The 11,252-nt window shown below is 43.5% G+C and overlaps 1 protein-coding gene across 3 annotated transcripts; it reads left to right on the top strand.

Annotated features, from left to right (window-relative positions):
* Positions 1-1,122: 1,122 nt before the first annotated feature.
* Positions 1,123-10,222, top strand: RUNDC1 (RUN domain containing 1). 3 transcript variants are annotated; one of them, XM_044673886.1, is made up of 6 exons: positions 1,123-1,641; positions 4,183-4,188; positions 6,298-6,456; positions 8,309-8,507; positions 8,691-8,798; positions 8,877-10,222. In XM_044673886.1, exons 1-6 carry the CDS (start codon positions 1,138-1,140, stop codon positions 9,740-9,742), a joined length of 1,842 nt encoding a protein of 613 aa, XP_044529821.1. In that variant the 5' UTR covers positions 1,123-1,137; the 3' UTR covers positions 9,743-10,222. The 3 variants fall into 3 exon arrangements, with proteins under 3 accessions (XP_044529821.1, XP_044529824.1, XP_044529823.1); XM_044673889.1 differs by lacking the exon at positions 4,183-4,188 and adding an exon at positions 4,754-4,765 and having other exon boundaries at positions 1,138-1,641; XM_044673888.1 differs by lacking the exon at positions 4,183-4,188 and having other exon boundaries at positions 1,138-1,641.
* The last annotated feature ends 1,030 nt before the right edge of the window (positions 10,223-11,252 follow it).

Raw genomic sequence — 11,252 nt, 5'->3', positions numbered from 1 at the left:
AGAACCTGGCCGACTGGGCAGAGGACACTCACCGGGCCATGGCGCTTCTGGTCGCCGCGTGTTTTGTGCAGCTGAATGCAGCCCCTTCCCCCTCTCCCCAGCTATCTTTAGAGCCAGGTGCCGCCCCCAACAGCTGCTGCTCCTTATATGGCCCTGGGAAGAGCAGGCAAGGAAGCAAAGGACTTTAGCGTCCAGCCACCTAGGGGTAAGGGTTTTAGATATTGAGGAGAAAGGTAATGTCTCCCCACTGCCATCTGCGGAGCAGGAGTGCTCTCTCCTATCCCCTACCACGCCTTCCTGAATCACCAAGCACTGATTTTCTAAGATACAAATTTTTATTGGCATATTTTGTTTTAACATCACCTACATTTCCCACAGTATTACTCCCTCCCCTTTTCCAACAGAGTGAGTCCTAATAATGATTTTTAAAAAGAAGGGGGGGAAGGTTCCGCAAATTAATCAATTTATCAAAAAAATTTAACGGCATGTGCACTTGCATTATATACACCCATGAACACTCCTACTGCAAAGAATGTGGGAGGGGTGTGAGGTGTTCTTATTTTTTTTTTCTTTAAGCGCCTACTATGCGCACTCCAGAAAAAGGAAACAGAGAAAAGAAAGAAAGAAGAAAAGGAAAAATCTGCCTTTCGGGTCTTTATATCTAGGACTACGAATGGAACAAGAAAAAAATTCTATTTCTGGTAACTCGAGGCTCTTAGCATAGATTAAGGGCTAGAAGAACACATAACTATGAGAATCCCACAAAACTGAGCCTTAAAGGAAGGAAGCAAAGGATTCTAAGAGGATGTACATTCCACGTTTTGGGAAGTCTGTATACAAAGGCTCAGAGGCGGTAGATGGAATGTCTTTAGGACCTCTTCTAAAAGGCCAGAGTGGGTAGTAAAAGAAGGTTTTAGTGTGAAGTATATCTGCAAAAGGGGTCCTGAGAACTGCCCCATTGGTGCAATTCACAGCCCAGCTTCTCCAGAAGATCGACCTTCTGTACCCGGTTTTGGAAAGAACGCCCCGTTTCGATGACGCCACATGCCCAGGCTCCGCCCACTACCCTCAGGCTCTTGCGCGCGCCGTTGCCATGGCAGCGAGGGGGCGCGGTTGACGGGCAGCTCTTCCGGGAAGATGGCGGCTGTGGAGAGGATGGCTGCTGCTGAGGCAGCTGGAGCGGTGGCTGCGGAGATCAAGGCCGAGGCTGAAGGGGAGGAGGCGGAGGCTACGCCGCCGCCGTACGAGGCGGTGAGGTGGGGGCCAGTGGGCGCGGTGGCCGAGGCGCAAGCAGTGCTATGCGAAGAGGAAGACGGCTCGGAGGGGTGCGTGGGTCCCGGCCCAGCCTCACCCCCGGAGTCCCCGGGCCGGGCTCTACGGCGACTTCGGGCCGAGCGGCGGCGGCTGGACTCTGCGCTGCTCGCGCTGTCCTCGCACTTCGCCCAGGTTCAGTTTCGTCTGCGGCAGGTGGTGCGCGGGGCCCCGACGGAGCAGCAGCGCTTGCTGCGCGAACTCGAGGACTTCGCCTTCCGCGGCTGCCCCCACGTCCTGGGCTGGGGTGCCCCCGGGGACTCCTCCACCGACGAGGTCGAAGGAGACCGGCCGCGTGAGGGTCTGCCGGGGCTGCGGCCCAACGAGCCGGTGAGGCGCTCCCGCGTGCTGGGAGGTGGGCTAGGGAGCCGCTGCTGGTAGACGATGGAGAAAGACACTGGTATTCTTGGAGGTGGCTCTTTTGAAGACCTGGCCGCGGGACAGTGGGGGAGTTAGTGGGGGACCAGGATGGCGAGAGATCTGTGTGCATGGAGGTGGCCCTGCCAAAAGAGACAGGCCTGGCAGCAGGAGAGGGCCACCCCACTTATAACTGCTAGAGATCCGTGTTCTTGGAGGCGCCTAGCTGAAAGGGAATAGCCCCAGGCACCTTAATGGGAGATGGAGTCTCATGGAATGAGACCAGTATTCCTGGAGGCACATTGCCGTAGAGAACTGGTCGGACAGCAGATCTAGCTTCCATTCCCTTCTGCTGACCTTAGGAATCCCATAGGATACACTTTTACATCTCGAGGGGATTTTAGATGCCATCTAGCCCAACCCCCTCCCTTTACGAGGAAGCTGAGGTGTATCCAGAATCTCCTGAATCCAGTACCACTCCACTCAGCCCCTCTATGCCTCAGGCAACTCCCTGCCCTTGTCTAATGAGTCATAGGTAGTTGCATTTACCTTGGTGCAGAGAACCCACACACCTGCAGTTACCCAGGCTGATGAAATCCTGAGTGACCGAATGCAGGGAACAAAACATTAAAAAGTGTTGGAGGGGGCAGCACAGTATATTGGAAGGAGTAACACTGGGACCTGGAAAGAGCTGGGTTTTGTCCCAGCCCTGCTGCTAATTAGTTGCCCCCTTGGGCAGGGCTCCTTACCTTTCTGGTCTTGTTCTCATCCCTAATAGGAAGGGAATCTTTAAAGGTCTCAAGTTCTTTCTGATTCTGTGAGTGGTTGTATGAAAGTGAATCCTGTGACTTGGTCAGGCAAGCCTGCTGCTCTCATCCCTCCAAAAGTGTTGATTACCCTCCAAGCCAATTTGACCTTGGCTTGGTGCAAAGAGAAAAATTTATAAAAGCTTTGGAGTAACAGTCCATGGAATCAGGATGAGGGCTGCCATGATTTCCTAGAAAGATCTGGAAGACATTTAATCCTAAACTCTGTCTCTGGGTTAGGATTTTATGTAAAATAATCTGACCACTAAAACTCATATCCTGACTGAATGTTTTAGGCATTTTTATCCTCCATTTCCCCTTCCCCATACAAGCATTCACAGCTTAAACTGAAGTCCTATTAGTTAACAATTAGTTAATTCCTGTAATAATCTAACCTTGTGTTCTTTACTACAGGAAATTTCCTTTCTAGGTTGACTCTGGGATGACCCAGATGTACACATCTTGATATGTTGAGGACTCTGTATCTCTTAGACATTCTTTTAGTTTGATGTTAAGTTTGTTAAGTCACATATACACTTCCACATATGGCTTCCTTCCCACCAGAAAGTGAAGTCCTAGAAGCTTCTTATCAGCAAGGAATGTTGACCTACTTCTTTTAATCTGAAATTTGCCCAGTTTAATCCCTATTGTTTGCTCTCCCACTCTCCCTTTCTCCACGGCCTCTGGAGGAAAAAGGGCTAAATGAATCCATTCTCTCCTCTCACCCAAGCTTGTTTAGCCTCAATCAACAAACTCCAAGAAGGCCTTCCTTCCTGGAATAGAAGTGGTTACTGTGATCAGGCCACTTGTTCCGGGGGCATTAGCAACAAATGTCCCACTTGCATTTGATAGAGTTTTTGATATTTGTTTGTATTGTATTTAAGAACAATGAGAACTTTTAAAAATCAACACTCTATCACTACCACGTAGTTTCTCAAATCCTTTTAAGTGGTTTTGAGCTTGTGAACAAAGGAGCTTATAAAAGGATATGGGAAGGCCAGTGGACAGAGCCAGAGAACCTGTGATTGAAACCCTGCCTTTGCCACTTAGGTCTCTTCACTTTGCTGGACCTGAGTTTCCTTTTATATTAAATGATCTAGATGACCTCTGAGCTTATTTCCAGCTCTAAATATGTGATCATGAGACCTGGTGATTGAGAGTGCATTGACTGCTTTACAAGATATTATTTAGAATTCTTTCTACAAGAGTTTTCTATGTCTTCATATTAGTGGTGAGGAGGTCTCAACATTGTTTTCTGCCTTGCCACATTTTTCTGATGTTCATTATAACTTATTCTCTGGTTAACCTTGTCATGTTGATCCCCATTCCAGTAAGTGCCATATTGTTCTTGCCCTGGAGGAGACAGTTTTCTTCAAACTGTCCTACAAGCTATTTTTGTTTTGTTTTGTTTTTGTTTTTATCTGCAAAGAGTTAGGACACTGGGAAAAAGAAACTTCCCCCTTCTCTCCTGTGACTGGTTAGACAACTTTTCATGGCCAGGGTTCAAGACTAACAGAAATTTGTGGTCATATTTACAGTTAACATTGCTGTGATTCCCCTAGGCTGTGGTCATTATTTCTAGAGAAGAGGAGATTACAGCATTTTATTTAGAGCAAAGTAAAAGTAAATATAGTGTTTATAAAAATCATGACAAAATCATTAATTTACTGTTTTTACCTTTGTTCTTTCTCATGCCTTACAACTGCAGGGATTGGTAAGTGCCATTTTAGGGCTAAATCCTATATTCATATGACAAACTAAAAATAAAGGCTTAGAATTCTAATTTTCATGTGTTTTTTAAAACATACATAGCTTTCTTATTGAAAAACAAGGAAGATTTGTTGTCCTCCAGAATAAGTCTGAAGTCTTAAGTGTGTGTGTGTTTGGGGTTTTTTTAATAATTCCATTGCATAAATTGGGGGTCTCTGTAGACAAGCTATAGTTGGATGAATACTGGATAAATTGGAGAAAATATTAGAGGAAATGTACTAAGATTCAGGAAGACTGAGAAAAGCTTATAGCAAAAGGGGAGTTAAAAAAAAAGCCACAGAGTTTAGAAGAATGGAAGAAGTGGTGAAACAATATCTGTGTATCTGCTGATATGTATTTTTCTATTAATATTTCCCTCAAAGAAGTATAGTAATTTCATTCTGACTCATGATGGGCCATTAATGCCATAACTACCCATTGCCACATGTAAACAGGAATGACCTTCTATTCTTTCCTCCTCCCCAAGACAGAAGTTAATGGGAGTTAGAACAGCCCAGGAACTAAACAAGGGGGAAACCAGGGTGTTGTCTCCAGAAAAGGTTTGTGGAGGGAGAAGGAACAAGTAATGTACCACCTCAGATACTTGTGCCAATCCTTCAGTGACTGGATTATAGTTTGACTAGGATGAGATAACCTGTGCTCTGTAAACTCAATTTTTTTTCTTTTGCATTTTGTTTTATTTTGTTTTTCTTTTAGTTCCCTAGAAAATTCCTTTAGAAATATTAAACCTTCCAGGACAATTGTGTAGGACATACTATTTTTCACTTTAGTTTATTTAGATTTTTATTTGGGGGTTTCGATTTTATTTGAATGTTCTCTTACAACAATAACATGAAAATGGATTTTGCATGATAATACATATATAACCCAGATCAAATTGCTTATCAGCTCCAGGAAGGGAGAAGGAGGGAGACAATTTGGATCTTATAATTTCAGAAAACTTATGTGGAAAATTGTTATTACAGGTAATTGGTAAAAATAATTTCAAAACATTTATTAATAAGATACAGAAAAAACAGAGGAAAGGTTTGTATATTCATCAAAGGTCTTGAAATATGGTTAAAATATCTTTTAGGGGGCAGCTGGGTAGCTCAGTGGATTGAGAGCCAGGCCTAGAGACAGGAGGTCCTAGGTTCAAATCCGGCCTCAGACACTTCCCAGCTGTGTGACCCTGGGCAGGTCACTTGACCCCCATTGCCTACCCTTGCCAATCTTCCACCTATAAATCAATACACAGAAGTTAAGGGTTTAAAATTTAAAAAAAAAATCTTTTAAAAAAATGAAAGCCATCAAGGAGTTTTATATATATGATACATATTTTTTATATAATATATATATATATCATGGAGTTATACTTATTGTGGTATGTTATTGGCTAATGGAATGAAAGGTTACCAACCACAGCACTGTGTTCTGTATCCTGAGCACTGATTGACTCAGTTACTGTAGGTTAATAAGAGTGTGGAAAAGGTTTATAGGAGAGTGGGAAGGCTTTGTAAAGCCTTAAAGTAGATATAAATAATAAAATAAATTTTCACTTATTTGGGGCGGGGTCTCTGTAACTTAACTCCCATGATAGATAAGGGATCACTGTAATCAAATTTTAGCTAGGATGAATAAGGGGCAAAGGAATGGTTCATGCTCTTCCCTAGAAAACTAGGATAAACAGTGCATACCTCTAGAAACTAGGTATGGTGGCAGCCTGAGATAGAACCCATTAGAGGTGATAAGGAATCAAATTAAAACCATTTTCCCTACTAGCTTGTTACTATTTTTCCCCCCAGGCATCCCAGAAGTGTGAGTATGAGCTGGAAAGCACACAAATGGTAACATTGCCTGAGGAAATTTTGGAGAGGATAATCATGTCTAAGACCCAGGAAACCTTGGCAGCTATATCCAGCTAGTTAGTTTAGCCCCAACGGTCCAGTTTGAATGAAGTAATTCTAATAAAAGACTCCACTGTGTCTCTAGACTTTTTTGCCACAAAGAGGACACTCGGTGTCCTCTGCACTAGTCCTTTTCTTATTCAACATAAGAATATTTCTTATTTTAGAGCGAACAGGAAAAACAGGAACGTGTAGAAGCCCAGAGAGAGAAGCAGCGTGAGCTCATCATTCAGCTCAAGACCCAGCTAGATGATCTGGAAACCTTTGCCTACCAGGAGGGCAGCTATGATTCCCTGCCACAGTCCATGGTCTTGGAAAGGCAGCGGGTAAGTATATCCTGTCATCCTGGGTGTTCCGCTAGCAATGACCCTGATTGACATGTTAAATCCCTCCCACCCCATGAAGCTTATCAGGCATTGTTTTAACTGGCTCTTTGATATGATTCTAGCACCAGAGAAATTCTGGGCTTTATTTGGAACTTGTGGTTTTTACATTGATTAACAAAATTTTGCAGTATAATGATTTTTTTTTTTCCTGGATAAATATTTTTACTTGGAAATTAGAAAATGCCTACATCACCTGTGACACTCTTAAAATTAAAATCCTAAATTGAGTTTCTCCCCAGAATTCTTTTGGGCTACTTTCCTATCCCAATTACCTGTTGGTTAAGGAGAGAACAGATTTTGTTACAGCATTAGTTTAAGCACCATAGACATGATAATTTTGCTGTATTCTTCTTTATACATACACACATGTTCATAGAACTCTAGTTCAAACTATATAATATATGAGTATGTAACTTATCAATCAGCAGGTTTATCTTCCTACCTATATCTTCTTTAATGTACTACTGTATTAAAATATTTTGCAACTTTACATGTATTTACATTTGCACACACATGTGGGAAATAGTAATTTTCTCTTGGAATACTCCTGCTCCAGAAATATGGTAGGAGTTGGTCACACTACGGCTACACAACTGACCCAAAGTTTCAGAAGCCTGGAGTACATTTCTCAGGTCCTCATAAACACCTTAGAGGGAAAGCTCTACGATCAAAGAGGACTGGGAAAAGCTTACAATAAAAGGGTAGTTTTTAAAAAAAAAAAAGCAGTAAGGTTTAGAACAGGGGTCGGCAACGTATGGCTCTCGAGCCATATCTGGCTCTTTTGAGGGCCAGATATGGCTCTTTGTGCAGGAGCCATAAAGTCAATTTTTTTTTCAGGCGCTGTTAACAGGAGCGTGCACTGTGAGCACTGTACAGCTCTCACGAAATTACATTTTAAAAAATGTGGCCTTTATGGCTCTCATGGCCAAAAAGGTTGCCGACCCCTGATTTAGAAAAATGGAAGAGATAGTGAAAGGATATTTGTGTATCTGCTGCTATATATTTTTCTATCAATATTTCCAGATTGTTTTTCTCTCAGACTTGCCACAGTATTCCTCAGTGTTAATGAATTTTTTTTCTCTAGTTACATGGAAAGGAGTTGGTGAGAAAATTGAAGAAATCAGAATAAGTCTATGCTGGGGCATTTGGGAAGCAATAGATGCTGCCTAACCTGATTACCCGATGTTATAAAAAAAATATATTAGGAAAAACACAAAGAGGCAGATAACTTATTCTCATACGAACATCATCTAAATGAGTGATTTTCCCAATGGAAGTAAAGGACATGTCTTGGCTTTATGATAGCATTCAAGTATATTTACATTGTTATTGTTTTTGTTTTGTTTTTTAACCCTTACCTTCTGTCTTAGAATCAATACTAAGCATTGGATCTGAGGCAGAAGAACAGTAAGGGCTAGGCAGTGGGGGTTAAGTGCCTTGCCCAGGGTCACACAGCTAGGAAATATCTGAGATCACATTTGAACTCAGGACCTCCCCTCTTCAAACCTGGAGCCCTATCTATTGGGGCTACCTAATTGCCCCCACAGTGTTATTGTGTAACCTCACAAGCAGCCTCATGCAGGGTACATATAGGCTTATAGAATGACCCTCTCTCATAGAGACCACAAGAGAGATGAGGTCTGGAGACTTTGGTTAATTAGCTGTAGTGTCATTTCCACTGGTCATGGATTTGTGAATGTGTATGTCTCCCCCTTGTGGAACTCCATTTCAAGTGGAAAGCATGCCAGGCTTCCCCTGTGGTGAGCAGTCTGTCATTTGTGGCCTCATGCAGGTGATCATAGATGAACTAATAAAGAAGCTGGATATGAATCTGAACGAAGACATCAGTTCACTGTCTCCTGAAGAGCTACGGCAGCGTGTGGACGCAGCCGTGGCCCAGATAGTCAATCCTGCCCGAGTAAAGGAGCAGTTGGTGGAACAACTAAAAACCCAGATCCGAGACCTGGAAATGTTCATTAATTTCATTCAAGGTCAGTGGGTCTGCTGAGGCAGGGGGCAAAGATCTCAGAATCACAATTCCAGTACTTGGAGCACCAGTGACCAGTCCTTATAACTTCATAAGTGATCATAATAAACAAAAAATGATCTATCCTCATCCCCAGCCTCTTCCTCAGAGAAGCTAAGTGCTCTCTCCTTGTGGCTTTGTTTTCTAGATGAAGTAGGAAGCCCTTTTCAGACAGAAGGTGGACACTGTGAGTGTAGGACTTCAGGGAATGGTTCCTCTAGGGTTGGTACCCGATTGCCTTCTGGAAATAAAAAAGGTGAGTGTTGCTTCATTATGTCTCCCTGTTATGGATGATATGTACCTCTTGCTGACAGAAGCCTGTTTCTTTCCCCAGTGAACCCTGAAGAGGCAAAGAAGATCCGTGATACAGGGCTTCATTTAATGCGGCGAGCACTAGCTGTGCTCCAGATGTTTGCAGTGAGTCAGTTTGGTTGCACCGCTGGTCAAATCCCCCATACCCTATGGCAGAGGGACCAGGCTGATAGGGACTATTCTCCTCTGTTGAAAAGGTTGGAGGCCTCAGTGGACAGGGTAAGACAGCTGGCTTTGAGGAACCAAATGAATGATCATGTCATCAGCAGCACTAGCCTTCAGGACATCCCCCTTGGGGGCAAAGATGAGCTAACGATGGCGGTACGAAAGGAGCTCACTGTGGCCATGCGAGACTTGCTAGCCCATGGATTGTACACGTCCTCCCCAGGGATGAGTCTGGTGATGGCACCCATTGCTTGCTTGCTCCCTTCCTTCTCTTCTACCCCCCAGACCATGCACCCCTGGGAACTCTTTGTGAAATACTACAATACCAAGAATGGCCGAGCTTTTGTGGAATCCCCAGCACGAAAGCTCTCCCAGTCCTTTGCACTGCCTGTGACAGGGGGTGCTGTTGTGACGCCCAAACAAAGCTTGCTCAGCGCCATCCATGTAGTATTGACAGAACATGATCCCTTTAAGCGCAGCGCAGACTCAGAGTTGAAGGCTCTGGTATGCATGGCGCTGAATGAACAGCGTTTGGTGTCTTGGGTCAACCTGATCTGCAAATCTGGGGCACTCATTGAACCACACTACCAGCCTTGGAGTTACATGGCACACACTGGCTTTGAAAGTGCCCTCAATCTGCTCAGCCGCCTGAGCAGCCTCAAATTCAGCCTCCCTGTGGACTTGGCTGTCCGACAGCTCAAGAATATCAAAGACGCCTTTTGATGACCAGGCTTTTGCCCCCGACTAGTGCCTCTCCATAGGGATGAGTTACCACTTTACCATGTGAGGCTGAGGGGGTTGGAGGAAGAAGCTTCTGGGTTACAGGTTATCCCTAGGCCTTGCACAGGTGGCCAGTCCTAGTGCCTCTAAAGTCTGTTACCCACATTTAGCACCTTAGAAATTCACACTGGAAAACCCCTGGCTAAAAATGTCCTGCCCTGTTGTGTGACTGCCTGTGTGCACATGTGGATGTGCATGGGCTTTCTTCCAGAGGCCTCTTTACCTTCCCAATTGCTCTATTGACCCATAGGGGCTTTTCAAAAACTTAGCAAGTCTAGGTGTATGTTAGTCCAGTGGTAATGAAAATATGGGTTGATAAAGATGTCTTTCCTCTCAGGTGGGGAGAAGCCCAACATTTTGTTGCTTAAATGAGAAGCTCCTCCTTTTTTTAAATTTTAGATTTGACCAATCAGCAATAAGATGAACACTTCCCACATACATAATAGAACAGAATAAAGAATTGTACATGAATTCCTAGATCACTATGTTATAGCTTGCTTTTACATTTAATCTTTTCTTTCTTTTTGAGGCCAAAGGCAGCTAGGAAATACATATAATACTAGATTAGAAGTCAAGAAGACTTGAACTCAAAACTTTCCATTTACATTCTGTGATTCTGAGCTAGTACCTTAACCTCTCTCTGCCTCAGTTTCCTCTTCTATAAAAATGGGGATAACAGCACCTACCTCCCTGGAGGTGGTTATTGTGAGGGTCCAATGAGAGATTGTTAAGGGCTTTGTCAGACTAAATCACTATATAAATGTTGGTCATTTTATCATTGGGGGTGGTGGTGTTCTTAAAGCAGGTTTGAGTGATCCAGGGCCAGGTCATCTTACAACCATCATTTCTACTTTGTACCTAAAGATGCTCTTTGTGCCAGAGGTTTCTGTACTTTTCCTGTGTTCTAAGTCAGTGAAAAATTAAGAAAAATTGCATTATCTGGAACCCTTTGGCAGAAACCCAGGCAGGGCTGTAAGGGAGTTAGCCATATGTCTCATTTCTTTGTTTTTATTTTAAATGAAAGTTTGAAAGCATCTTTTCTTGCAGAGATCAGAGCCTAAATTTTGGTGGGCAAACATTTTGCTAGTGTGTGCCATAACAAATATTTTCCAGCCCTGTGTGTTTTCTTCTACCTACTTGCCTTCCTTTCAGCAAGACTCTTTTATCCTTAGGGATTTGAACCCAGTATTGCAGAGGCAGTGCTGTTACTGATCTATTCTGTCAGAAGCCCCCATGCCAGGGCAGACTCATACATATGAAAATACAACATTCATAATCAATATCAACTTTTCCTTAATTCAGGAGCTACTTTGATACAGCCTGTCTTGTGGAATGAAGGAGAAACAGTCAGAACTGACACTAGCCTAGTCTCCCTCCAGGGAAAGCTTTAGGTTGACTGAAAGCAGTAAGTCAGAGGTGTTGATGTTCATCTGCTGATTGTTCCTAAGAGTGA

This window comes from Gracilinanus agilis, chromosome 4 (assembly GCF_016433145.1).
Source record: "Gracilinanus agilis isolate LMUSP501 chromosome 4, AgileGrace, whole genome shotgun sequence".
Classification (NCBI taxonomy): Eukaryota; Metazoa; Chordata; class Mammalia; order Didelphimorphia; family Didelphidae; genus Gracilinanus; species Gracilinanus agilis.
The sequence above is the reverse complement of the archived record's forward strand: the minus strand, read 5'-3'. Positions and strand labels throughout refer to the sequence as shown.

What these genes read in the sequence shown, in the direction of transcription:
- RUNDC1 (XM_044673889.1), top strand. Translation starts at nt 1,138, where the DNA reads ATGGCGGCTGTGGAGAGGATGGCTGCTGCTGAGGCAGCTGGAGCGGTG. An exon ending in TGGTCTTGGAAAGGCAGCGG is followed by an intron (nt 6,457 to 8,308) that starts GTAAGTATATCC and finishes GGCCTCATGCAG; the next exon opens with GTGATCATAGATGAACTAAT. An exon ending in GTTCATTAATTTCATTCAAG is followed by an intron (nt 8,508 to 8,690) that starts GTCAGTGGGTCT and finishes TTTGTTTTCTAG; the next exon opens with ATGAAGTAGGAAGCCCTTTT.